A 27,337-nucleotide genomic window follows, 5' to 3' on the forward strand; every position below is an offset into this window, starting at 1 on the left:
GTTTTCTATATATAACTTTTAAATAGGATTAAATAATTGTTGAATATAAAGATTACCCAAAGTAGCTATAGTCATAAATTATGGACGTAGGTGGTGGCGGAGCGGGTGTGAGCAAAGAAACTAAACATTTATTAATTATTAAAAAAATAAACATTTATTATTTTTTAATACTATCTCATATTTTGTTTTAAACTGTTTTTTTATTATTATTTTCTGAAGCATCTAGCTTCTCTCTTCAGTTAATTTTTCCTTGCATAAAAAATCTACTGCCATATTTACCAAACGTAACAAGAGCCTTGTGATTTGTACTGGTGTGAGTGTTTGCAGTTGAGCTTGTAATCATTAAATACATAAGCAAAATGATGGAGGAAAAGAGATATTGATAGTTGAGGAGGTAAGGTGAGGGAGGGTGAAAGGAAAAAGGGATGGATCAATCGTTCCTGGTAATGCTGTCAAATCTGCTTCACCTCCACAACTCCCTCGATCCAACCACCTCCCTCCTCTCCGACTCACTCTCATCAACCACCGCCAACCCCTCCTCCCTCCTCCACTCCTCCTCCATCGCCCCCCTCCTTTTCTTCACCATCGCCTCCGTCCTTTCCTACGTCTCTTCCACGCGCCCCTCCTCCCTTCCCAACCCCAACGCTGCCACCACCACCACCAACAACCCCAACACCACCACCACCAACAACGCCTCCTCCGACTACTCCGTCTCCGCCTTCCGCGCGCTCTCCACGGAACACATCTGGTCCCTCGAAGCCCCTCTCCGCGACGCCCAATGGCGCTCCCTGTACGGCCTCTCCTACCCCGTCTTCACAACCGTCGTCGACAAGCTCAAACCCCACATCGCCCTTTCCAATCTCTCCCTACCCTCCGACTACGCCGTCGCCATGGTCCTCTCCCGCCTCGCCCACGGCCTCTCCGCCAAAACCCTCGCCGCCCGCTACTCCCTCGATCCTTACCTCGTCTCCAAAATCACCAACATGGTCACGCGCCTCCTCGCTACCAAGCTCTACCCCGAGTTCATCAAAATACCCGTTGGCCGCCGCCGCCTCCTCGAAACCACCCAGGCCTTCGAGGAACTCACATCCCTCCCCAACATGTGCGGCGCCATCGACACCACCCCTGTCCACCTCCGCTCCACCCCCAACAGCAACCCTAACCTCAACCCCTACCGCTGCCGCTACGGTTACCCCTCTCTACTCCTCCAGGTCGTCTCCGACCACAAGAAGATCTTCTGGGACGTCTGCGTCAAGGCCCCCGGAGGCACCGACGACGCCACCCACTTCCGCGACAGCCTCCTCTACCACCGCCTCACCTCCGGCGACGTCGTCTGGGACAAGGTCATTAGCGTTCGCGGCCACCACGTGAGGCCTTACGTGGTCGGCGATTGGTGCTTCCCTCTGCTGCCCTTTCTCCTCACCCCCTTCTCCCCCAGCGGGATGGGCACCCCCGCGCAGAACCTGTTCGATGGAATGCTCATGAAGGGAAGGTCCGTGGTGGTGGAGGCCATTGCCCTTCTGAAGGGGAGGTGGAAGATTCTTCAAGATTTGAACACCGGTGTCCATCACGCCCCCCAAACCATTGTCGCCTGTTGCGTGTTACACAACCTCTGCCAGATTGCAAGGGAGCCGGAACCCGAGATATGGAAGGAGCCCGACGAGAGTGGACCCCCGCCCAGGGTCATGGACAGTGAGAAGTCCTTTCATTACTATGGGGAAAAATTGAGGCAAGCGCTTGCTGATGATCTGCACCACAAGCTTTCCTCAAGATAGTACTTCCTTAATCTCTTTGCCCCCTTTTTACTATTATAACTGCCAACTGCCTCGCAAGACAGCAACCTCATTGTGTGTATTATGAGAAGAAATGTGTTTTTAGTTTTAGTTCTAAATAACTACTGAGCTTGTTGTCGTTCATACATGATAAGATAGATTGGTGACACTAAGTGTGATGGCGTGCCTCTCGTTTTGTGAATGCTGAATGGGGAGGACTGAACTACTAACATTGCTGAATGCGGAGGACTGAACTACTAACATTATTTTCTATTCCTATATGAAATGTTCATGTTTCAGACTAGTTTCAACTCTAATACCATTGTCTCCCTTCATTTGCTTTCGTCTCTTACATCCTTTCTTCCTCCTTCAAGGTTAAAACTTACTTCCTTTTGATACTTTTAGTGAGATTCGATAGGTCCTTTTTTGTTTAATTTTGTGGTGGTTTGGTGTTTAATCTGCAACCTCTTTCTTCTATGGAATTTGTTAGTAGCAAGTCCAACACCAAAATACTGCTGGTTCAACGTATGGTGATATGTAATTTGATGATAATATGTTGCCGCTTTGGTCTAGCTGCATGATGTTTGAAATTAATGTGTTTATATATATATTTGTAGTTTGGGTTATTTTGGGGTCCATATTCTGGTGTAACATGGTTCACATATTGTTAACACCGTCTTTTCTCAGTAAGATATCAGACATTTCACTTAGACACCGTGTCTGGTAACAAAATACTTACATTTTAGGTTTCAGAACTTGTCTAACAATTTTTCGAAGGCCAACACGGCACATTTTAGTATATACCCTCATTACGTGAACGTGTTATGCCATAATACAATCAACATCTGTTTCCTAGAAGCGAGTAACTACATACTTGTGAATGTACAAACGATAAGTAACACAAATACCATAGCAAAATATTGAAAGCTGAACAAAAGTTGATAGATACGAAACGATTGACTGGGTTACGATTAAGACCACTTATGGGAATATGGGAATGTGCATCATGGTGGACATTTTTCACTTTCCAAACAATTGGAATCGCTCAGCAGCAGCAGCTTCCTATAATTTTAGTTTCTTAAACAGCGCTACGATGAAATTAACTGATTCATAGAATGTAAAGTACACTAACACAACAAAAAATATAAAATTAAGATTAAATTTTCAGATTCACAACCGTATGGTTATACAAAAGCATTCATTATTAATACAGGTGACAGGAAATTATTACAACCCATCGAGACAAAGCTAATCTAATTCTACAATTCATATATTAATTCTTAGACCAACAATCTGTAGACTATTTTACAGTTTGAGCTCCTTCAAAAAGAATCAGAGTTGCATTTCATTATGAACCTGTACCTTTTTAAATGGGTGTGCTGGCAAGAGCTTCAGATAACAAGACAATAATGAGTTCCAGCTCCAACTAGACACAAATCCAAATATGGTCGAGTCGAGCAACAGAAGGCTTCCTCTGCTTTAAATTTTATTGAACCTTCGCAAGGCTTCGGCTAGATACAGCGTGTAATAATTTGACAAACTCAAGAAAGCTTAATTTTCCATCAGTGTGGCGTATCCAATAGTGAAGAACAACATGAACAGGGATAGAGGGACCAAGTCCAAGATCCTAAACAATATTTTGAAGAAATATGATGCCGATTAGGCATATATATACTCATGAACTAAATAGTGGTATATAGACAACTGTAATTTTAAAATGTTCACCCTATGACTAACAAGAGTCACATCAGTACATTCTTGACAGATCCAGCAGTAATCAGTAGCAGATTCGTTAGATCCATATAAAGTGGCAGATAGAAAGTGTATATGCATTAAATTATGCAAAGTGATGCCATCAGATGTAGTTACTCAATTATTTTTGGAAGACCTTTGTTAAATTTGGTTGGAGGGCCATGCATGAAATTTTAAGGTCTTTAGTCTCTTCACCTATTATGGGAAAGGGTGGTGTTTTATGGCCAAGCATCTTTTTGGTTCAAAGCCTTTCTATACATCTAATTTTTGGGTTCTTTAGTTTCTTAACTTTCCCTACTATCTGTGGAGAGGATTCCTTATCCTCCATTACTTCCACTTTCTGTTCTTTCCTAATAAATTTTCTGCAACTGCCCCCTCCATCTGTTTTTAGTTTCCTATGTAACTACCCCTGCCATTAGTTCTTTTCTTTCTTTACTTTTCCTACGGCCTATGGAGGATTCCTTATCCTCCTTAAGTTGTACTTTCTGTTCTTCCTAAAAAATTTTGTAACTACCCACTCCCCTCTCGAAAAAAGAAGGGTTACAACCTACGTCAATTACAAGCACACACATATAAATCAGTTATAGTGGAAATAAAGGTAAATGCAGCTTCAAGAATAATCGCTAATAGTCTAGGAGTGAAGTGTTCTTTTCTGAAAGTACTGAAGCAAGCTCTTCAATGACAATAGCCCTGTTTCCATCTTTATCAAAAAGCTCATAGGCACAACGAGCATGTTGTTCCCAACTATCAAGAGCTTCAAAGCACACTTAACGCAGCTGCAAAATCCATCCTTTTATACTGTAATGAATTCAGCTGTCATAAAAAGAAATATAAAGAACATGTAAGATTGAAACAAATCAAATTAAGAGATACATCTATATAAACAGAACACGGTAGTTTTACCAAGGAAAGAAAGTCAGGGATGCGAGACTCTTTCATGGCATATGTTGCATATTTCATCAAGGCCTGCCCAGAATGTATGAATTAGAAAAGCGTGTGGAATCTAACATATATAAACTTCATACACATTGTGTGATGACTAACCTTGTTAACATTCTCTGAAGATATGCTGCCATTTTTGGTTGGTTCTGGCAGTGAAAATTGCTGCCTCAGATAATAGAGTTCATCTGCGGCCAGTGTCTTTGACAAGGCCTGTGAAAGAGACGAATAAAATTAATTAGTCAATTACAAAAAGAAAACTAAATTGCAAACACTTGTGGTCAGAAGCAGGCACCCTTAAGGCAGCCTTGCGTAAGAATGATGATATCTCATATATGTCTTCGTGAGCTAAAATATTAAAATATCCAGTGGAACTTTTACATTGTTGTAATTTCGTATCCAAGGATGACCTGCAAGCAAAAGATTATTGGTGGAAGCTTGAAAAATATCTTACTAGATGTGAATGATGATATAGGTAAAAGAAAAACGGACTTAGAGCCTGAGCAGCAGATATCCGCTTCCGTGGGTCCTTATTCAGTAAGCGTTTGCTTCTGAAGATAAAGATGGCCACGGTGTTTCATCAAAGCTAGGATCAGCTTTCAGAACTGCCCTGAAAATACCAGACTCCGTTCGAGCCCAAAATGGACAACTACCACATAAAAGAATATATGCTATCACGCCTATACTCCACACATCAGCCTCTGTGCTGTAAGATCTATGGAGAACTTCAGGGGCCACATAATATGCACTTCCAACAATATCATCAAGCCTTTCATCTGTAAGACGCAATTCAAGAAACAATATCATTCCCAAGGTCTCATGATGTAAAGGATACTACTACCAACTACCAGGTAAGGACTTGTAAAGGAAGACTGGTCTGACAAAATCTGATAACCCAAAGTCTATAGCTTTCAACTCAGAACTTTCATCCTTTTTAATGTACAAAAAATTCTGAAAAGAAAAAAGCAAGGAGGTTAGATAATATTCCAAGTTGAAATTCATATTCAATGAATCAATCTAACCTTTCATATATAATATATATATATATATATATATATATATTATATATATAGAAAAGCAATTTATTTATGGGATTTTCTTTGCTATTATTTATGGTTTACTTTGTTTCCTTACCATCAAAATATATATATTAAGTAAGCTAATGCTAGAGCTGGTGCCCAAGTGACTGGTGAACTATAGCTAGGACTCCTCCTGTTCAGTTACAAATGGGTAATCCACCCATGCCCAACACCATTTCCATGCCTAGCTAGTGTTAGATGAGTCTGGAAATATAGCAGATTCTGAGGCTTTAACCATATGCTCACCTCTGGCTTACGGTCTCGGTGCACAACACCCTGAAGATGACAAAATGCAACAACATTTAGAATCTGCACCATTACAGCCTTTGCATCATCTTCTGAGTATTTCCCTCCCCTAAAGAAAAAATAAAACGTGTAGTTAGTCAGTGACAAGGCGCAATTCCAAAGGTCAACTTTCTTATCAGTATAGAATGTAAAGTAAAGCAGGTCTGTTAACCTTGATAATATCATATCTAAGAGCTCCCCCCTTCACATAACCTGAATTGTCAATAAGATCCAGCCGGTTACAAAAACAGTATAAAGCAAAAATGAAAAATCAACGACCAATAGATATTCTATAAACAAAAATATGATAACCTAATACATAGTGCAGGTGTCACTAAAAAGGTTGTATCATATATTTTGTATGATAAGATGTTTTATTTGAGCTAAAAGAAAAGTTATTGTTAAACTTCACTAGGATGGCCCGAGAGCACTACATCTATAATATAGCTTTGAAGATAAACAGAAGCAAACATCCCAAACTTACTCCATTACAATGTACACATTATCTTGGTCTTCAAACGCATCAAAGAACAGTATCAAATTGCTGTGTCCATTCAAAACCTCGCAATATTTTCACCTCCCTTCTCACATCTTCAATAGCAATTGCTGTTGTCATCTGGCAACAAAAGAGGGTGAAGATGAAAACAATAGTCGTAATTCCTTCTATACAAATCATCGAAAAGGACATAAAACCTCGAGTTTTCTCCGGTAAACGTTCCAAACTAGTTGGAACTCAACGACAATCTCAGAACTGCAGAGTGTTCCAAGTGACGCACCAAATGTAAGGCAGAAGGGCATATGATGATTAAGATTAAGATTGAACATAAAAAAAATTAACCTTTGATTTTGGTATGACCTTAACAGCCACTTGTTGACCCTTAAGCTCACCCTTCTTGAACCTAGCAGAACAAGTATACCCATAATGCCCTCGACCCACTTCTTCACCAACTTCCGTGAACTCCTTGAAGAACCCAAACCTCTTATCCAAATCCGCCGCAGCTCCACCGCCATCCTCCCCCTCCTCCGATATCGCAGCTGCCGCCGCCTTCTTTCTTGTCGCCGCGCCATCACAGCACTTACGTGCTTAGCCGGCGACGGCGGAAGGAACGGCCTCCGGAAGAACCTCCTCGGCGTGGAGGCCGCGCTCCTGCTCCCTCCCGCCGGCGCTGGAGACTTCTTCAGGAAGCGCGCGGGGCTCGGGCTGTAGAACGGGAAGAACGGAGACTGTTTCCCGGCGGCGACGTCATCTTTCCGGCGGTGGTTCTCGGCTGCGGCGGGACTAAGTGGGGCTTTTGGGATTTGCGAAGGGTCGACCTCGGCTTCCGCTTCGCGAAGCGCGTAAGGGTTCGCCTTCTGCGGCTTCGATGTGCAAACTCCATCACTGAAAGATGACAGAAGCTGAGAGCAACTCAATCATTGGTCAAGCCATTGCAGAGAAGCTTCCTCTGGGTCCTGGTGTTTTCTGCGAAAGATTCGAACTTTGCAGAGGGTTTTAAAGAGGGCAGAAGTGGATTTGTTGGGGCAGTGGAAGAAGAAAACGAAGAAGAAGAAGAATTGTGATTTCACGCGACACGTGGCATGCACGTGAGTATTGGGTTTTGGGTGTTCAATGGATTGGGAAGTAAAGAGAGGAAGCTAAGGAGAGAAGGGAAGGTCTGAAATTGAATTCACGAGGAAGAGGAAAATACTTTTATCGTTTAAAAAATACTTTTGTGTGTAGGTTTTTGAAAGAATGGTTAAGGAATTAGAGATCATAAGCAATTAAGTTGAGAGAGAAAAATCTTTCAATTCCCAATTGACTAAAACAAAACACGTTATTTGTTCATACCCTGTTGATACCACTTGTTATTCGGTTGAAGTCAAGTCCAATTCAAGAGCTTTAATATATATTCTTGACTTCATTAACCACTTTTTTTTTAAGAATCGAGGCCAGAACAAAACCACATAATCTGTCATTCTTCTTCGTTTCCCAGCACGATACAAGGTATAGTCATGGAGTTCGTCAGAATACCTTAGACAGACTTTATAAATAGCCAACTTTTATTAATACTGTAATGTCCAAGTGGGACATTTCATTCCTAGGTCAAAAACCAGTAACAAAGGTCCAATTTTTTTCATCTAACTTAATGTTTATCCCTTTTGCTTTGGAGCAAACAACACCATCTACAACCTTAAAATTTACATAAAATATTTTAACTAGTTCAGGATATCAACTACCTGACATTTCAACAAATTTCTTGTGTCCTTAATACTCCAACCAATCTTAGAAGACAAAACCCTTATTTCTGAAGTAATTGAGATCAAGGTATTTGTAAGGCATAATTTTTCGAATTCGCCAGACATAAAAGAAGTCGGTTTAGGCTCTTCATCACTGATCCAACTTTCTGGGTCTACAACTCCCATTTTTTTTGCGGCCCTCTTCGTTCTCTTTGGTTTAGATGACACTCATTTGAGGTTAATAAATTAAGAATATTTTTAGGTTTGAGAAGCTAGGATCAAAGAAAATGATTTCTAATGTTAAAAGTAGAGTAAGAATGGAGGTTATTAGAAGTTAGAAATGGATTTTAGAGGTTGAGGGTGATTTTCAATTTGAAGACTAAGAAGAAAATTGCTTGGGGTTCTAGGGTTTGGTGGAAAGGATGAGAGCATAGTGGTTAGGATCGATTAAATTTTATATTTAATGGATTAAAGTGCAAGGAGAACCCTAGAATCAGGACGCGTAAGAAACCAGTGAGACAATCGATTATAGTTTTAATCTAATTGATTAAAATAGAAAAAATACCCTAATTGATTAAGATTTTTACCTAATCGATTGAAGCAGAGAAAGACCTATAACCAGTGAAAGCAGAAAAAAACACCTAATTAATTAGGATTTTATATAATTGATTAAAACTTGTAAACATTATTTTCTTAAGAGTTTTTCCATATTTTATTGTAATGCATGCCATGCTTATTTAATTTTGTGTAATGTTAAGTCATTTCCAACTATTAGGATGTGGAACTTATGTTTAGAATGCCTAATTCATTTCTAATTGTATAGAACTTCTCCTTAGATATTGGTTTTGTGAAAATATATATATCCATTGATGTAATGTATCTACATATTCAACTTTACATTCACCTTTAGATACATGATCTCTTATAAAATAATGTATTGTTTCTATATGCTTAGTTTTAGAATTAAAATTGTTTTTGGTGAAATTTATGGCACTAGTGTTATCACATTTAAGAGTATTTTATCTAGGCAAATTTCATAATCTTTTAGTTGACTCTTGACCCATAAGGATTGAACACAGTAACTTCGAGCCACAATGTATTCAGCTTCTGTAGTGGACAAGGCCACACATGCTTGCTTCTTGGAGTGCTAATGATTAGTGAGCATCCCAGCAAATGACAAGTGTCACTAGTACTCTTTCTATTAAGTTTACATCCTCTAAAATCTGAATCACTATACCTAGTAAGTGATATGTTTGCACCTCTAAGGTACCATAGTCTTAATGTTTTAGTCCCTTTTAAGTACTTCATTATTCTTTTGACAGTTGTTAGGTGAGACTCCTTAGGACAAGATTGAAACCTAACACACATACATACATTATGCATTATATCAGGGCGATTAGCAGTTAAGTAGAGTAAGGAACTAATCATACATCTGTAAAGTTTCTAGTCAACACACTTACATGCTTCATCTTTGTCTAGATAGCAATTTGTAGCCATTGTGGTAGAGGATTTTTTGCATCCATCCATTTTGTACTTCTTTAGAAGTTCATTACAGTATTTGGACTGGTGGATGAATATACTACAGAGCATTGTTTCACTTGTAGTCCAAGAAAGAAATTTAGCTCTCCCATCATGGACATCTCAAACTCCTCCTGCATGCTTTTAGAAAATTCTTGGCACAAGTGAGGGTTGGTAGAACCAAAGATAATCATCTACACAAATTTGTATAAATAACAAGTTGTTTCTAGATTTTTTTAATGAAAAGTGAACTTCACCTTTTGGAAGATATTGTTAAGTAGAAATTCACTTAACTTTCATACCATGAGCGAGATGTTTGTTTTAGCCCGCATAGTGCTTTCTTTAGCTTAAAGTTGTGGTTAGGAAACTCAAAGTCTTGGAAATTAGAGGGTTGTTCTACGAAAACCTCTTCTTTGATATATCCATTCAAGAAGGCACTTTTCACGTCCATTTGGAATAGTTTGATGTTAAACATGGATGCAATAGCTAATAGGATTCGAATACCTTCAAGCTTAGCAACTAATGTATATGTCTTATCATATTCAATTCTTTCTTCTTGACTGTATCCCTTAGTTCCTAGTCTTACCTTATTGCTTTTGTCCTGAATCATCCATCTTGTTTCTAAACACTTACTTAGTTTCAATTACCTGAAAAGTACTGCTTCGTGGAATAAGTTCTCAAACATTGTTTCTTTTGAACTGATTGAGTTTCTCTTACACTACTAATGTTTTTTGGTTCCACACAAAATGTACATTCATACAAAATTGTCCGAACTATTTTATTGTCAATACTCTTTTAAAAATATCACTTATTGCATTCTCTCAATATATTAATACAAAAATTTATAGGAATGTCAGGTTAAAATTACAAAAGTAGAGAAAGAAATGAGGCACTACTTTCTCACCCAAAAATATAACAAAAAAGCAAATTACTTTCTACATGCCCACAGCCGAATCAAATACATGGCCTAAGAAGACGTGAATATTGGTTAGAATATTTTGGAAAATTCAAATTGAATTTAGTTTTATTATATTGTATCTTATCGAGCTTTGATAAACTCTTATACACTATCTCATACTCAAATTGAGTTCCAGAGCATCAAGGCTCTACTGAAATTTGGTGCCTTAATATACCCCGCTGTTAAACAAATGAAAAATATATGAATTTTTATTCTTAATCTATTTATATATAATCTAATTTTAACATATTAAAACATAGTCTTCTTCTTTTTTCTCTTTTACAATATATTTCTCAAGAAATTTGTTCAAATCAGTCCTTAATTTTTAACGGCGTAATAACACAACACTACTACAAAGCACTACCCAATGACGTGATAATCTTCACTAACATGATATTAGTGGAGTGCACTTTAGTTTATCCTCTCCACTGCGTCCTTCCACCTAAAATAGGTCAAATCCTTATGGTTAACATTATAATGCGCAACAGCGTCTGACAAATACTAACAATGACCCAAATAACAACCATAAACTAAAGGACTAAAAAGTCCAGTAAATCATAGAAATCAAAAATTATATTTAAACCTTATACTTTATACTGAATTATAGTTAACTATCCTGTATTATACTTAAAATAAACTAATCTATTTTTACTAAAAACTGAATAACTTATTTTTGGTTCGGTTTAAATAAACTAAATTTTTTATACTTTTAGTACAGTTAACTGGTGTTAACTGTGTAAAGCACTTCAAGACCTCCTTCTGATCTCTTCCAAAGAAAACTCTACACAGTTCAACCCCTTCTGCACAGTGTACCGACGTGATCGGTTTCGGTTGGGAAGTGCCCTGCACAGTGTATCGGCATGGCGTTTGCGCTTTTAGCTTCTTTGGTGCTGTGTTCACACGCTTCCTCTGACGTTCCCTTCATCGTTGCGCACAAAAAGGCCTCTCTCAACAGACTCAAGTCTGGTGCGAAAAGGGTCTAAATTTCCATCGACATCTACAACCAAGGAACCTTGTACGCTCCGATCTACCATCAATTTTCCTTTTTACCTATTTTTAATTTTCATTATGTGAGATCCCAATTGCCCTTTTCATGCATGTGGTCGTTCATTCCTGAATTAGAGTTTATGGAATTTTAATTTTGTGAATATTTGTTCGATCCTGTCTGTGCTACTTGGCTGCTGGCGAATGTTTGTAAAAATTGGATATTTTTGCTATCTGTGCTACTTGGCTGCTGACGAATGTTTGTAAAAATTGGATATTTTTGCAGTAGACTCTCTTATTGGTTGATTTCAACTCTTCCCTTGCCCTCGTTTAAGCTTCCATTCTGATTCAATGAATGCAGCTGTGTCCGTGGTAATGTTTTTTTAATCTTATTTTTTCATTTTTATTCCAGGTCCTCTTGAATGCCCATTTTTATATGCTCGCATTTTTACTTCAGTTGCTAAATTTTCTTCTTTGGTAAATGGTCCTGTCCAAACTTTTAAGATTTCATTTCTCAAGATCATGACTTGTAATTGTATTGGTCTTCACTTTTCCATTTGAATGTTTACTCTGAAATCCTTAATGTTCTAGTTAATTTTTTATATGGATATTCAATGTTTACCATGACCCTTTTACATCTGTTCTTTAGTATTAACCACCCAATCCAATGGTAGAAATTTTATAAATCCAGCACTTCATGATAAACAAAAAACTAGTTAACTGAACTGTCCTGCAGTATAATTGAACTAGAAAATAGTTCAGTTCAGTTACTCTGAACTATTTTTTAGTTCAGTTCAGTTTTTCTAAACTGATTTATAGTTTACGGTAAATTTTTATAGTGCAGTGCAGTACACTTTGCCCACCCCTAATATATATAAATCTTTATCGTATTATCCAGATTGCTCACTTAAAAAATCAAGTAATCGAACAACTTTTCATAATAGTTAAAAATCTATCAAAAAAAAAGAATATAGTTGTCCAGTAAAAGGAGTAACTTCAATTTCAATGTAGTGATAAAAATCTATCAAAAAAAAAGAATATAGTTGTCCAGTAAAAGGAGTAACTTCAATTTCAATGTAGTGATAAAGAAATGTATAGTCATTTCGAAAGATGGTCTTATTCAGAGTGAAGAAATAAACTTCTTTTGACATAATTATACCAAGGCTTGACTACCAACTAGTTTTGCAATGTCCTAAAACCAGGTATCAAAATTATTCATCCCATCCTACCAAAAAGGCTACTTAGTCAATTCGATCAATATTTTAAATCGACTGACCTATATGGGATCAACCAATCACTTTGACAAGCCCTTTCACAGCTCTAACCCTAAGCATTAACCTGTAATCTGAAGTAAAACTTCAAAATCTGATTAAAAATCATCATAAACAACATATAGCATATAAAATACTATCATTCCAAAGAAATTGAGCACAAAAGCAACAGGCTGTGAGATAGTATTTTGAATTTCGTTATATAATTATAATAGGCTAAATTATGAAATAGACATCATCTTAATGAAGAAACAACAAACAAGTTTAAATTTTACAAATCCATCATGATCATCATAAAAATCACTTTCAAATATTTGTCCTCCCTCGAAAAGGAAAAGTACATAGCTGGATAACTAAGCTCGATGCTTCTCAACCTTCTTCTCGAGCTCGTCCTTCTTTGCGCCAACAACCCTGTCAATTATCTTCCCTCCCTTGAACAACACGAACGTAGGCATCGCCTGCACCTGAAACTCCCCCGCCACATCCTAAAATATCCAATTCAGAAAATAAAAATTAAAAAAAGAAGTTCAGAATCATTCACGGAAACAACAATTGAAGTCATTTAACATAGAAAGAAGAACACGGAAGCGAAAATCACCGATAATTCGTCGACGTCAATCTTGACGAAGTTAACGTCAGTGAACTTTTTGGCCATGTCTCGAATCGCTGGCTCTATGAATTTGCAAGGTCCGCACCACGACGCCGAGAAATCTACCACGAGCTAATTAACATTCAATGAAAAGATGGAGAAGACTAAGATTTAAATTCAGATACAACACGCAGAAAAATAAAATTGGGGAAAGCTTGTGATCTAGGGATTTACGAGCTGGCTGGATTCTTTGACCTCGTTGAAGTGGAGCTGCCATCGCGCCGACGAGTGGAACGACAGCACGCGAGAAGGCCCCTCCGAGTACGACGTCTCATCGCCGCCGCCACCACCAAAGAACGAAGAAAGGATACCGCCCATTGCTTTGTTTTGGTGGTTGTTGATATTCGTTTCTTACTATCGCGCTTTCTTCCTACGCCTTCTTATGTATAAACATAAAGTGCGAAGATACTTTACTCCGCATAAAGATTTTTTACACGATAATGACGAATTGAAAATAATTTATTTTAAATAGAGGATGAATTTTCGTTTTTATAGGTAATTAAAGCTTACAATAAATAAAAAAATTAAATATGTAGATTATATTATATTAAATTTATGAATATCATGATTAGGTACATTTTTTCATTTTAAAATCAATCATTCAAATTATAATAAAAGTTCTTTTTATTGTTGGCGTTTTCTTTAAAAATATAATATGAAAATAGAGATAAATAGAAATTAAAAATGTTAAATAGAGAGATAATGATTTAGAAAAGGGACTATTTTAGAATTTTATATTTCAATACCTTAAAATTGTATATTATTTAAATTTTTTATGGGTTTAATTATTTGTAATACCTTAGAGTTTTATATTTCAATACCTTAAAATAGTAATATTTTTTACTTTTCCCTTATATAAAATATTAGATAAGAAAGTATATTCCTTTGCTACTATGAAGACAGTATTATATAGTTTTTTTTTCCCGTAAAATGGCTATTTAATTTCTTGTTTGGGTTAAGGCGAAAAGCTATAAGAAAGATACAAATTCACGAGAAATTTCCAACAAAAGTTAAACTAGAAAGGTGAAGTTTTGTTTAAATTGATGATGACAACTTAAAGGAAACTAACCAACCAGTGGTGACGGAGATCCCAATATGTGTAATTTTGTTAGAAATTAATACATTTGGTGAAAAAACAAAATGATGTGTTTTATTTCATTAATGTATAAACTTTTAATGCAAAATATTTTTGTTTTATTTTTATTCTTGTACTTTACTTTTACATATTTGATTTTTCTATTGTAAAATTGTTTAACGACAAGTGTTTCTGATTTTTTCAATTAGAGTTAACATAGAAAATGTTAGGGTAAGAGAGATGAAAGAGAAAGCATCGAAAGAAATGAGAAAGGTGAATAACTGTTTCGGGAGTTTTCTTTTTCTTTTTAGTTTTGAAAATGAAAATTATTAAAATATCTTTAACCTTAAAACTTAGAATCCATCAGGTATTTTTTATCTACTAAATCCGGGTACATATTACTAAAATATACCAACTGAAAAACAGAAAACTGACGTACGCACGTTAGCAAATCCCATATATATATATATATATATATATATATATATATATATATATATATAATAAAATTAATTTCTTAATATTTATTTGATTGATATAAGATATGAATTGTAATATGAATTTTAATATTAGATGAGGTTGATGTTTAATATTATGATAAAAACATTTTCTTTTCAGTATCATATAAGAGAGCAATTGTATTATTAAATTTTATTTTAATTTTTATATATTATTTTATACATTGAAACAATTCGAGTATCTTTATTTAATATATTTATTTTACTAGTGCTTCCTTTTACCAATTACTTTAGAGATGTTATAAATAAGTTAGAGTAGATATTTTAGATTTTCTATAAATATAATAAATCTTACAAAGCAAATAATTATGTAATTATACATGAAACTTGGCTTCTATATATATTAGTTTTATCTTGCGTAAAAGTCGAAGTTTTTTGTGATGACTTAAATAATTATTGTTGCTTTTAGTGACATTTCTCCATCAGGTAGTTAATATGAAAGTCAAACTTCACTATCATATAATGTCTTATCCTATAAGATAATTATCCCTAAAGAAAATTATATGTAATTGTTTTAATGTTATTAATAAATCACCAAAGATCCACCTAAAAGTATCTCAGTGAAAACTGTATCATGCAAATGTCAATTTAAGTGACATTTCTCACTCACGAAACTAACATAAAGTCATTATCCCTAAAGGGTACTAGATATAATTGTTTTAAACTTTATTGATAACTCACCAATTTGAAAGAGTAGCTTATTTTAAACTATCTACCTAAAATATAACTTTTTCACTAAAGTCTTTGGACTGTAGCACTTACTTCATGCGGTTGCCTTCATGAGCCCCCTGGAACTTGGTTTAATATTTAATGTTTCATTTTGCTATTTTATTATGTTGCTTCACATGATCTACTGTTGTTTGCGCTCTTTCTCAGCATAGTGGCCCATAATTTTGGATGATGAAAAAACCTAATGCAAGATCATTTTAATTGTATGAACATGTTATTGGTTTACGAAGGTTCACCGGATAAATACAACATCAATAAGATCTAAGATTAATTACATAAGGGATTAACACTACTCTTTACTCAAAACTTTAACACAATAAAACAATAAATTTTCAATCTTATATGGTATTTTACTTTCTCATTTCTATTTAACATGAGACTTAGATTCATACTTGGAATTTTAAGTCATGTATCTATTAATCATACAAATTTAATAATAAATAAATGAAATGCCAATAAAAAACAAAAATTTCTTTTGAAGTTATTATATATTTTAATGTGTTTTGAATCTTTTATTAGTTATATTATTCCTAGTTAAATTGTAAGATTCATTTTCTATTTTCATTTTCTCACTTAGTAAATCTTTCACTTTCTTTCTTAATTTTAAGGTTTTTATTAGTCATCGTGTTATATTTTTTTCAAAATTTGATAGCAGTTCCCATGACTCTTGGAGAACCAAAATATTCCATCACTCCAAGTTTTACAGTGTTAAGTAATCTTTTATATGAATCGAAAGCTTCTTGATGGACGAAAAATTCGAGTAATGAAAATTATTTTGACTAATCTTAGTTAATGAATATGAAATAAAGTGTGTTAGCTGTGAAAACTTTCAGTAACTCTTTAGTTCATGTTGAGTCTGACATTTTGGGTTGCATGTAAAGGTAAAAGCTATAGTTGAAACTAAAGAATATTAATTGCATTCTCGTCTTATGTGTTTTATTTGCATATATAATTGGAGAAAATCTATTGTGTGTGTAGATGATGTTCCTCAATAGTATGTAGAATCTTATTAACATCAATTGCATGAACATCTAGCATTCTCCACAATCATGTTGAGTCTAGATAGAATCCATTAATTAACTACAAAATTATAGTCTCTTTTTATTTGTCTAAACCAAAGTCATATTAAATTTTGAATTTATGTACGATTATTTCCATTTTCAAAATGAAAAATATTATGATACGAGACATGACCATAATTCGAAGAAGGTATTCCCAATATTTACATTTTAAGTGTTATTGTCCTAGTTTAGAAGATTTTATAGAAGTCCCTAAGTGAGAGTGTCGTCTGAGTCACTCTAATGAATATTTTCTCTACTACCCTTACTCGAGTGAAAGTAAATGTGTTTAAGCAAATGTATTATCTAAGTCATTCTATTAAGTGCTTAATATGATGTCCTTACTATAGAGAAAAAAAAGTTGTGTTTAAACGGGATACTATCTGAGTCACTCCAGTTAACATTTCCTTTGATATTTTCGTTCAACAAAAAATATTGTTTGATGTTCTTATTTTAATGATTTTCATGATCGGTTTGAATGTACGTGTTATTATATGTATGTTTATGTGTAGAAATTATTGAATTGTGGTGTGTTTGTATGTGTGTATGCATGGAATGGAAATGAACATAGCATACTTATGTATTATTTTGATGTCACAAATATGGGATGATATGTAAATCATATCTCATTGTGGGTATTATAATCAAAGATCTATGTTGTAATACAAATTTCTTAAGCATCGGTGGTAAGAAGCTAAAGGATATTTATTGAATCACCAAACCGTATGTTGGAGTTTGAAAGAGTGAATTAGTTGGAGTTTGGTTAAGGATATGCTTTAAACTCACTTCGATTCAAGTATTCAATGTGTACATACCTAATGTTCTAAAACAAGTTAGGTAATAAATTTCTTATTAAAAATATTTAATATAGGTATCCTATAAGCCATTAGTAAATATTCCTAGGTGAATATTCTGGATATGCGGATCCATATGTATGCATCATATAATATAAATGATCAATTGTGTGAGATTATGCATTTCAGTATCAAGTTGTGGAAACTTAGAATTTATGGATTCTTGATAGCTCATTTTGGTAGAGTTTACCTTTTGTATTTTGCTTGTGTGTGTGTGTGTTTGTGTGTGTGTGTGTGTGTGTGTGTCAGTATGTCTGTGTGTGTGTGTGTCTGTGTGTGTGTGTGTGTGTGTCTGTGTGTGTGTGTCTGTGTGTCTCTGTGTGTGTGTCTGTGTGTGTGTCTGTGTGTGTGTCTGTGTGTGTCTGTGTGTCTGTGTGTGTGTGTGTCTGTGTGTGTTGTGTCTGTGTGTGTGTGTGTCTGTGTGTGTGTGTCTGTGTGTGAGATGCAATCTTCTCCTTAGAAATTAGTTTTGTAAAGTTAAGTTAGACATAAACTTAGCTACTAAACTTGGAATTATTATGCCATCATTATTTACTATAAGAAAATCGCATATTATTAACAGTCTTAATATGTCGGTAATAACAAAAATATATTGGTAAATTGAGTTTTCAATGAACTATTAATGGTAAAATATTTGTCAGTAAAGTGGTCATTGTAAACATTATCAACGGATGGAAAAATTCGTCAATGATTACCAACAACCACAAATGTTCGATAAGTGCACATCAATAAATATTTGTTGGTAATTATTGACATATTCAGAGCATTAGTAAAATACACGATTGGGTCTTCTTCTTCCTCTTCCTCTTCTTTTTCCTTTTCTTCTTCATCTTCATCCTCCTCTCCTCTTTGTAGGGTCGTTGTTGTCGTCACACCATCACCGCCAACTCCAACTGATCTTCACCTTCACTTTTCTCCTTCTCTTCCTCCTATTTATCTTCATCTTTCTCCTTCACTTCCTCCTCATCCTCCTTCTCTAACTCCAATAACCATTGGTGTGCCTTCGCTCGTCACTGATCCACCTCTACATCACTGTCGAGTCATCATCACGTCACCACCATGCCAACGATATGTTTCACTACTATATCGTTGTCACCACCGAGCTTATGGTAACTTATTGTAGAGCCTCCATCTTCTCATCCTATTCTTTTTCTTCTCTTATTCTTGTTCTAACTCATCTTCTCTTATTATACACAAAAATCATCAAAGATGACATGAAATTTGTCGTCTAAATGGTCAATGAGTTTACCACCGAAAAAAACTGTTGGTAGTTGTATTGATAAATTACCAACAAAAATACTTGTCGTTAATTATAATAATAATTTATGGAGAAAAAATATCTGTCAATAATAAAAATTGTACTTTACTAACATACCTTGTCAATAGATTTGTTACCAATGAAATTAGTTGTCAGAAAATTAAATTGTAAAATTTGACGAAAAAATTATTTAATAGAAGATTCTACATTTGTCAATAATTACAAAAATTTATATAGTAATTTGGTTTCAAACCATCCACAATTATTTAATTTCATGTTCAAAAAATTTAGTTATTAATGTGAACCAGTGCATAATATATAAAAGATTTGCAATTTTTACCTATAAATCATTTTTACATAATTAAGTATAAACTTACTTGCCAGTATTCTATAAATATATTAGATACATGAATAGATGCGAATGTAAACACTGAAGGTGAGTCTAAACAAGTATAAAACATAACCTTGCAATAGGCTTATTTTATAGACATACTTTATATTTATAAAATAGTTAAATATATTTTTTTTTCATCAAACTATATTCAAACATTGTGTTTTCTTCATAAACTAAACTTTATACTTATTTTGTCCCATGGACTTTATGAAAGTATAGTAAAACAAATTTTCAAGCAAACAACATGCGAAGACTATATTAAAGTTTACTGTAAAACTCTTATTATTACATGAGAAACACTTCACTTATAAAAAAAAGTGTATACTTTAATTAAAAAAAGGAATACAATTTTTTAAAATAATTCAAAAATAAAAATATATTTAACTTTGTTTATTAAGTTATAGTTAGTGTAAATATTATGGATTTGTTTTCTTTTTTTGGCGTTTCCCTTGTTGTTAAGATTGGTTGATAATAGAGATTAGTTATGTCCGTGAAGATTAGTTGACGTTAAGATTCTGGAGACCATTTAATACATCTTATCGGATTTTAATTATGAAGCGGAATAGTTTTCCTGATACGCTGAAGATGATTGTCCTTCTAGAACCAAACACATAATTCTATTATCCCAAAAATCATGATACTCCGAGTTACCTGCTCCATTATTGTTATGGAAAGCGAATTTAAAAGTTTGTGTGAGATTAAATTAATTTGTTTTCTATTCAGAATAATATTTTAAAATAAATTTAAGCAATTAAAAAAAATAACTCTCAAAAGTAAATATTAGTGTGATGCTTCAAAATGAACAATTTAAAGTAGTTATTTCTTCTATTCTTTTATAGCTGTCTATATAAATCTTTGTCCATTTTTATATGTACCCTTCTAAAATTTCAAGATAATATATATTTTTTCAATTATATTCTTAATTTAATTGATATAAAGAGAAAAATTAGGTATAACAACAAAGAAAGATATGCATTAAATTAAAAATTAAAAAAAAAACTAACAAAAGTATAATTGATATCGCACTTAAACTTGCATTAAATATGAAAATGAAATGATTTCCTTATCATTTATAAAAGTAAATTTAAATAACTATTATATATTGTTCTAATTCGGAATAATATTTTTAGAATCTTTCTAATTAGAAGAAATAGATATATAATTTTTTATTTTATTTTACTTAGTTTTTCTATTTCTCTTTTTAGGAGAATTAGATTATTACAAATAGAGAGTATCAGAATGTGATAATCTTATTTTTTCACTTGGTATCAAAGCTTGTCTGATCCGCTTCCGCTACCTTTGCTGTCTGCCGGCGGCCCCCTAAAAGTTTCTTCTTTAACATGTGTTTTTAATGGGCTCCAATTGCCCTAGTCAAGTTCTGCCTTACCAAATACAGAGTTTGTTTGAGTATGATCAGAATGGGATTCGAACCCATTCCCTTTCGGGCCAATAGGTGAAACTGGTGCTTTAGATCTGTTGATGCCCAATCAATTTTGGCTCCTTTTGACATTCTTATTGACGGCTAGTTGAATCAAAGAGACCGAAAGTCTCTTTTTCGAAGAACCCATGAAAGTCTCCGATATCGACCACCATCAACCACCATCGTCCTCCGTACGCCGCCGGCCACCGTCGCACTTTCGCCGGGTGACCAGCGGATCTAGACCGCCTCCTTAAGCGACAACCAACCACGCCGGTTCCGAGGGCTACCTCTCATTCACCCGCCGCCACGAGCGCCAAATCTATTCGATCGTCGCCGGCCACCGCCACAGTTTCGACCGGTGACTAGCAGATCTGGATCGTCTCTTCAATCGCGACCTAACCCTGGTGGTCGACGTCTTTGTCTCGTCTACATGCGTCGTCACGCGCCTCCTCTCTCCGGTAGATCTCGAACACGTGTTCATGATGCGTCACCGTCCCTATGTCAAACTCACACCGCGCCGCTTCTAGTCGTGTCGCCGGACCTCCATCTCTCTGGTCTGACCCTTCACAACAGCCATGGCTACCATCTTTGTTGTCTTCACAACATATTCGTCTTCTCTCCGCGACTTTCCCTTTGTGAGCTATTGTTCGCCTCACGTTTCATGACCAGGGAGACCTCTTTCAATGCCTAGTCCGCTTTCGATGTCACTACGTCACTTCTTTCTTCTCCATTGCGAAGGGTTCTCTGCCTCCACCAATAAGTTTCACCTCGCGCCGTGCTATGTTGTTCTTTCCTTTTCTTCCCTTTCTTGTGTAGCACTAATTGGTGCTTCTTGCTGATGCCTCCGCCGCTTGTGTTGCCGGATGCACCGACACCTGTGGCCAAGCCTGTCTCCACCATCTGGTTACAATTCCGTGATTCTCTCTTGCAAGTGTGATGTCCCCGTTGGCCTGTGGCATGAAGGGGAGTCTATTTTTGTAGCTCTGATGTTCCAGTCAACAATTCAGCAACCTTGTTGACGAGTGCTTTAATGACACTGTCGCTACAGTCAATTGTTGTAACCTCTGCAATTTGTCGTTGCTGCCTCAATAAGTTGTCGCATTTTCTTTGGTCAAGATTAAGAGTGTCTCGTGAAGTGCACTAGTCGTCGTTTCTGCTGTTTGCCGTGAGGGAAAATATTTTTCAGCCCCTGTAGAGAACTTTTTTCTTGGTCTAGAGTTTAGCCCGTACTTCTTGTGATACAGTGTTAAGTATCACCATTTAGGAGTAGTCCAGCAGAGAACTTTGAACCTCCAACCTGTCTTTGGCCTTTTGATGCCATCATAAGTACCAGGTGTTTTTGGTTTTTGCCAATGCTTTGTTATAACAGCTCACTGAGAGTTGTTCTTTGACATCGCCCGCTGAATTGACTCTTTCGAAGTTATGGGATTTAGATTTGTCCCTCGTACGGATCGGTTCTCACCAGTTCTTCTACCTTTACGTTCTGTGTTCAATCGTGAGGGGAAGAAAAGTTTCAGTCGCTATAGGGTAGTGTAGACCCTACAGGTTTGTTGTTGTTTCAGCCGCTGTAGGGTGGTTAAGTCCCTACAGGATTGTTGTTGTTAGCCGCTACAGGGAAGTTCAGTTCCTGCAGGTTTGTTGTTGTTCAGGGCAGTTAAGTCCCTAAAGGTTTGTTGTTGTTTAGGGCAGTTAAGTCCCTAAAGGTTTGTTGTTGTTCAGGATAGTTAAGTCCTTGAAGGTTCGTTGTTGTTAGGGTAGTTAAGTTCCTAAAAGTTCGTTGTTGTTAGGGTCGTTAAGTCCCTAAAGGTTCATTATTGTTAGCCTTTGAAGGTCTCCCATATGTTACTCATGGAAATCAAGTTCTTGAAGCTTTGTTGTTCGCCACTATTGATGGCAATCTAGTCCCTACAGTTTGTTGTGATTCACCACTACAAGCCTTCATGCATTCTTGCAGTTTGCTGCTGCAAGTCATCATCCATTGTTAATGGAAATCTCTCTTGTCCATTGTTGTCCAAGTTGAAGTTTCATGGTGCAAGTTCACGGTTGTCCATTGTTGTCCATTATTCTCCATATGATGTTGAGGAGACGTCGGCAAGCGGATCAGACAAGCTTTGATACCAAGTAGAAAATTAAGACTGTCAGATTCTGATACTCTTTATTTGTAATAATCTAATTCTCCTAAAAAGGGAAATAGGGAAACTAGGAATGTAAAATAAAAGATTATATATCTATTTCCTCTAATTAGGAAGATTCTAAAGATATTATCTCAAATTACAACATATATTTCAGAAGGTATTTGGGTAAGAATATAGAAAATCGTGTTTTAGAATTGATAGTGTATTTAAAATGGTAATATTTGATTATTTTAATATTAAAAGTTTAAAGTATAAATAGAGTTTTTATAAACGAGTTTCATTATTTAAAAAATACTATCTCTCTAAAATCTCTCCTCTAGAGCTCTCTTCTTTTCCTTTAAGTTTTTTCAGGTTTTCTGTTCATCTGTTTTAAGATTGGAAACTATTAGGGTGATATTTGAGTCAAACTCTTCATTTTTGTTCGATAAGTTTCTTCAATAGAGTAAGTTGATTTTCTACCTCTTTTCTTAGTTTGTATGTTTTTTGTGTGCATGTTAATCATCTTGTTTCGCACATAGTGTTTAAGTTTTCTATAAGAATCTTTGTTTATCAATGATCTAATGGTGTGTCCTGATCATGTTTATGTTGTTCATAGGAGTATATAAGGCTTCTTGTATATTTAAAGGTGTTTTAAGAGTTCTTGAACAATTTGGTTTGTCTCTCAAGTAAGAAAAGCTAATGGCACAATTTTTACGTGATTGATATATTGTAATGGCTAATTGTATGATTTTACTATGAATTTCCAGCATGATTAAGTTGTATGATGAATTGTCTTAGTTTAGTTTGTGTTAATTGGAGAATTTAGGATATGATTAATTGTCTTAGTTGAGTTTGTATTAATTGGAGAACTTAGGATATGATCAATTAAGCCAATTGGTATGTCCCTAACATTAAAAGTTGTTTTTTTACCAAAGTGATAAAAAGGGAATACCAATTTAACCATTTGAACGTGTTTCATTTTTCCTAAATCACATAATTTCATGTGTTGTTTTCTAATTCAATGTTGAGTGGTGGCAGGTTGATGCGAGTGCCAATTCATTTTGCAAGTTTGAGAGCATTTTAGAGTCTAGGCCATTGAGTGCCAATTTTGAATCGTTAAGCATCATAGTTTGTGAATACTTTGGCACTGAGTGATAATAGGACATCGTTTAGCGTCATCTTGTACTGCAGGTCTGGAATAATTTAGTTCTAGGACACTAAGCAGCAGGTGTCGTTAAGTGCAACTTTTTGTGAGAAGAATAACATTAAGCACCACCGTTTTACGAAAATTTTGGCGCTAGGCACCACCTTCGAGCGCCAGTGTGTATGTTTGAAATTTTCTTCTTCTTTGGAATTGTATTTTATGCATGTTTGAGAGTATTATGGTGTTTATTTATGTATAATATTGTGATGATGATGAGTATTGTATATGTGTTTAGCGTAATTCCATGAATCTTGTGGGTAGATTCTATGGTGGCATTTCATTAGTGTATGTATTTATATTTGGATTTAGTATTGGGAGTTATTTTAGCATTCTAATGACCATCCAATCTCAAGTAGAGAAGGGTGAGATATGTGGTGAGAGGAGTCGGAGATCCTAGCTAGGAACTTTACCTTGGTCAAATATTTTAATGGACTAACCTTGTGTGTGATAGGGCGCAACTCATGACAATGGCTCTACAGAGCACTAAAGGTCACCACAAGTACATAACTCGTCAGAGTCTGATATCTATATATGTATCTGGGTAATTGAGTTTAGTATGAGTCTTTATATGTGATATGATTGTTATGAATGAGTTATGTGTGGTAACATCTTTATGCATGTTTTATGAATGTTCTTTTTGCACATTAACTTATCTTTTTCTTATGTGTTGTTTTGTCTATGTGTTTCCTTTTGTTTGCAATGATCACTTTAATAGTGTGAGCAGATGATGATGTAATGCTTGATGCAGTTTGGGACGATGGTGGTGATGCAGTATAGATCTGATATTGTTTTGTATAATCTTCTTTTTGAAAAATTTTATTATTGTTTTGGGATGTGAGGTTGATGTCAACGATTTACTATCGTATGGGTTGTAAAGGGATCCAAATGTCCATCCTCACGTGACCGTTTGTCCTTGTTGTTTGTGCATTATGGTAGGAGGCTACTTACAAAAGGTACTTTGTTGCTAAAGTCAGTAAAGGTTTGGTTGCTTAGCAATTAATCCGTATTAAATGTTATCACCTACCTCTTTACCTCAAACATGTATTTATAGATTTTAGAATGAACTTCAGATTAGTGACGACCTAATTACGGTCTGTCGCAACCGGAATCGCGGCGGGACGACGATCCAAAAAGAAACGGGTTTTAAAAAGAGATTTGGAGTCGCCACCATAGTTTATTATGGAAAACTATGGAAAAACCTCAAAGCGATAAAGCACGGTCCACGAAAACCAAAGATTGGGTTCGGGAGTCGGTTACGCGTGGGGAAGGTGTTAGCACCCCACAACGCCTGCCCTAAGGCAGTACCTTTAACTAAATGCACGAATATGATGTGGTTTTTTAAAATGTTTAATTATCCCCTAAAATAAAATTCTAAATAAACAAAACATATTTTTTTTAGTTTTTTGGGCCCGACAAGGATTGACCTTGCTCCTACGTATTCTCATTCAAAATGAGAAATCAGGGTTACGTAGTTCTAGGTGAAAGACTGTTTGTTTGTTTGAAAAAGCAGATGTTTTTAATTTTTGGAGATTTTTATGTTTTTAATATTTTCGAGAAAAAGAAGGTAATGAGTACTAGGCCGACGCGAACGGTCGCACGAGTATTCATACCTTTAAAATGATATTTAAATATTTTTAATTATTTTTGAAAAGAGAGATAACGATATTAAGCACTAGGCCGATGCGAACGATCACACGAGCACTCATACCGTTATCTACTTATTTAGGAAAACTTAAGGGTATTGAGTGCTAGGCTGATGCGGACGATCGCACGAGCACACATACCATTATTTACTTATTTAGGAAAACTTGAGAGTATTGAGTGCTAGGCTGATGCGGACGATCGCACGAGCACTCATACCCTCGTTTAATATTACGTAAATAAGAGAGAAAAGTATTGAACACTAGGACGATGCGAGCGATCACACGAGTGTTCAACCTTTAAAACATATTTTTGGAAATTTTATTTAAGAAAAGAAGAAAAGGTTTTTAGCACAAGGACGACGCGAGCGGTCACACGTGTGCTTAAACCTTTAAAACATATTTTTTGAAATTTTATTTAAGAAAAGAAGAAAAGGTTTTTAGCACAAGGACGACGCGAGCGGTCACACGTGCGCTTAAACCTTTAAAACGTATTTTTGTAATTTTTATTATTTTATTTAAGGAAGAAGAAGAGGTTTTTAGCACAAGGACGACGCGAGCGGTCACACGTGTACTTAAACCTTTAAAACGTATTTTTGTAAATTTATTTAAGGAAGAAGAAGAGGTTTTTAGCACAAGGACGACGCGAGCGGTCACACACGTGTACTTAAACCTTTAAAACGTATTTTTGTAAATTTATTTAAGGAAGAAGAAGAGGTTTTGAGCACAAGGACGACGCGAGCGGTCACACGTGTACTTAAACCTTTAAAACGTATTTTTGTAAATTTATTTAAGGAAGAAGAAGAGGTTTTTAGCACAAGGACGACGCGAGCGGTCACACGTGTACTTAAACCTTTAAAACGTATTTTTGTAAATTTATTTAAGGAAGAAGAAGAGGTTTTTAGCACAAGGACGACGCGAGCGGTCACACGTGTACTTAAACCTTTAAAACGTATTTTTGTAAATTTATTTAAGGAAGAAGAAGAGGTTTTTAGCACAAGGACGACGCGAGCGGTCACACGTGTACTTAAACCTTTAAAACGTATTTTTGTAATTTTATTTAAGAAAAGAAGAAAAGGTTTTTAGCACAAGGACGACGCGAGCAGTCACACGTGCGCTTTAAACCTTTAAAACTTTTCTTGTAATTAATAATCATACTTTGTCTTGAATTAATTAGGATTGGGGGTAATTTCTCCGCAGTTGACCATTCGACCTGTTGGTCATAGCCACACGGTCGCATGGGTGGTTTGTAATTGTGTTCCTAGGATGTTTGACCGCGTGGACGTCCAGTTCATAGCTGACTAGACGATCATACAGTACATTTATACTTTTGATTAGTGTAATATTATTTCTTAATTATTTAAAATCATTTGTATTTATATATTTTGATATTACAAATTATAGTTTGAATAAGTATAATAACATTATATACTTTTGTTTCTTAAATTGTGACTATACTATGTTGTTTTAGTAGTTGTGTGCTATTAAATGAGATGTTATAATTTTTGAATAGGGTTAAATATGTTTTTAGTCCCTAAACTATTGGCCGTTTTTGGTTTTCGTCCCTCTTTCAAAGTAAGGTACAATTTGGTCCTCATTCTTTTTGAAAACGTTCGTTTTAGTCCTCGAAAACTAACACCGTTTAAAAA

At 35.4% G+C, this 27,337-nt stretch overlaps 2 protein-coding genes and 1 pseudogene across 3 annotated transcripts; 1 reads left to right on the plus strand and 2 right to left on the minus strand.

Moving 5' to 3' along the window:
* Positions 1 to 342: 342 nt before the first annotated feature.
* On the plus strand, positions 343 to 2,124 carry LOC124829446 (PIF / Ping-Pong family of plant transposase). Its single transcript, XM_047302957.2, has one exon. It carries the CDS (start codon positions 426 to 428, stop codon positions 1,773 to 1,775), a length of 1,350 nt encoding a protein of 449 aa, XP_047158913.1. The 5' UTR covers positions 343 to 425; the 3' UTR covers positions 1,776 to 2,124.
* Positions 2,125 to 2,915: 791 nt separating this feature from the next.
* Positions 2,916 to 7,240, minus strand: LOC124829445 (CDPK-related kinase 5-like; annotated as a pseudogene). The gene is made up of 11 exons (XR_015786371.1): positions 6,666 to 7,240; positions 6,312 to 6,443; positions 6,000 to 6,040; positions 5,789 to 5,897; positions 5,336 to 5,414; positions 4,956 to 5,239; positions 4,759 to 4,873; positions 4,569 to 4,676; positions 4,428 to 4,490; positions 4,187 to 4,337; positions 2,916 to 3,399 (listed from the first exon to the last, which is right to left on the minus strand). The product of XR_015786371.1 is annotated as a CDPK-related kinase 5-like (transcript).
* A 5,716-nt stretch (positions 7,241 to 12,956) lies between these two features.
* Positions 12,957 to 13,793, minus strand: TRX2 (thioredoxin 2). The gene is made up of 3 exons (XM_047302955.2): positions 13,599 to 13,793; positions 13,374 to 13,496; positions 12,957 to 13,260 (listed from the first exon to the last, which is right to left on the minus strand). The coding sequence occupies exons 1-3, from the start codon at positions 13,740 to 13,742 to the stop codon at positions 13,129 to 13,131; spliced, it is 399 nt and encodes a 132-aa protein (XP_047158911.1). The 5' UTR covers positions 13,743 to 13,793; the 3' UTR covers positions 12,957 to 13,128.
* Between the last annotated feature and the right edge of the window lie 13,544 nt (positions 13,794 to 27,337).

This window comes from Vigna umbellata, chromosome 4, assembly GCF_029865625.1.
Source record: "Vigna umbellata cultivar VRB3 chromosome 4, Vumbellata_1.0, whole genome shotgun sequence".
NCBI classification, from domain to species: domain Eukaryota; kingdom Viridiplantae; phylum Streptophyta; class Magnoliopsida; order Fabales; family Fabaceae; genus Vigna; species Vigna umbellata.

Bases quoted from the DNA above. Each gene is read 5' to 3' on its own strand.
- TRX2 (XM_047302955.2), bottom strand. From the start codon at position 13,742: ATGGGCGGTATCCTTTCTTCGTTCTTTGGTGGTGGCGGCGGCGATGAG. The intron at 13,497-13,598 runs GTAAATCCCTAG...AATGTTAATTAG, and splicing joins TCAAAGAATCCAGCCAGCTC to CTCGTGGTAGATTTCTCGGC. The intron at 13,261-13,373 runs GTGATTTTCGCT...TGGATATTTTAG, and splicing joins TTGACGTCGACGAATTATCG to GATGTGGCGGGGGAGTTTCA.
- LOC124829446 (XM_047302957.2), top strand. From the start codon at position 426: ATGGATCAATCGTTCCTGGTAATGCTGTCAAATCTGCTTCACCTCCAC.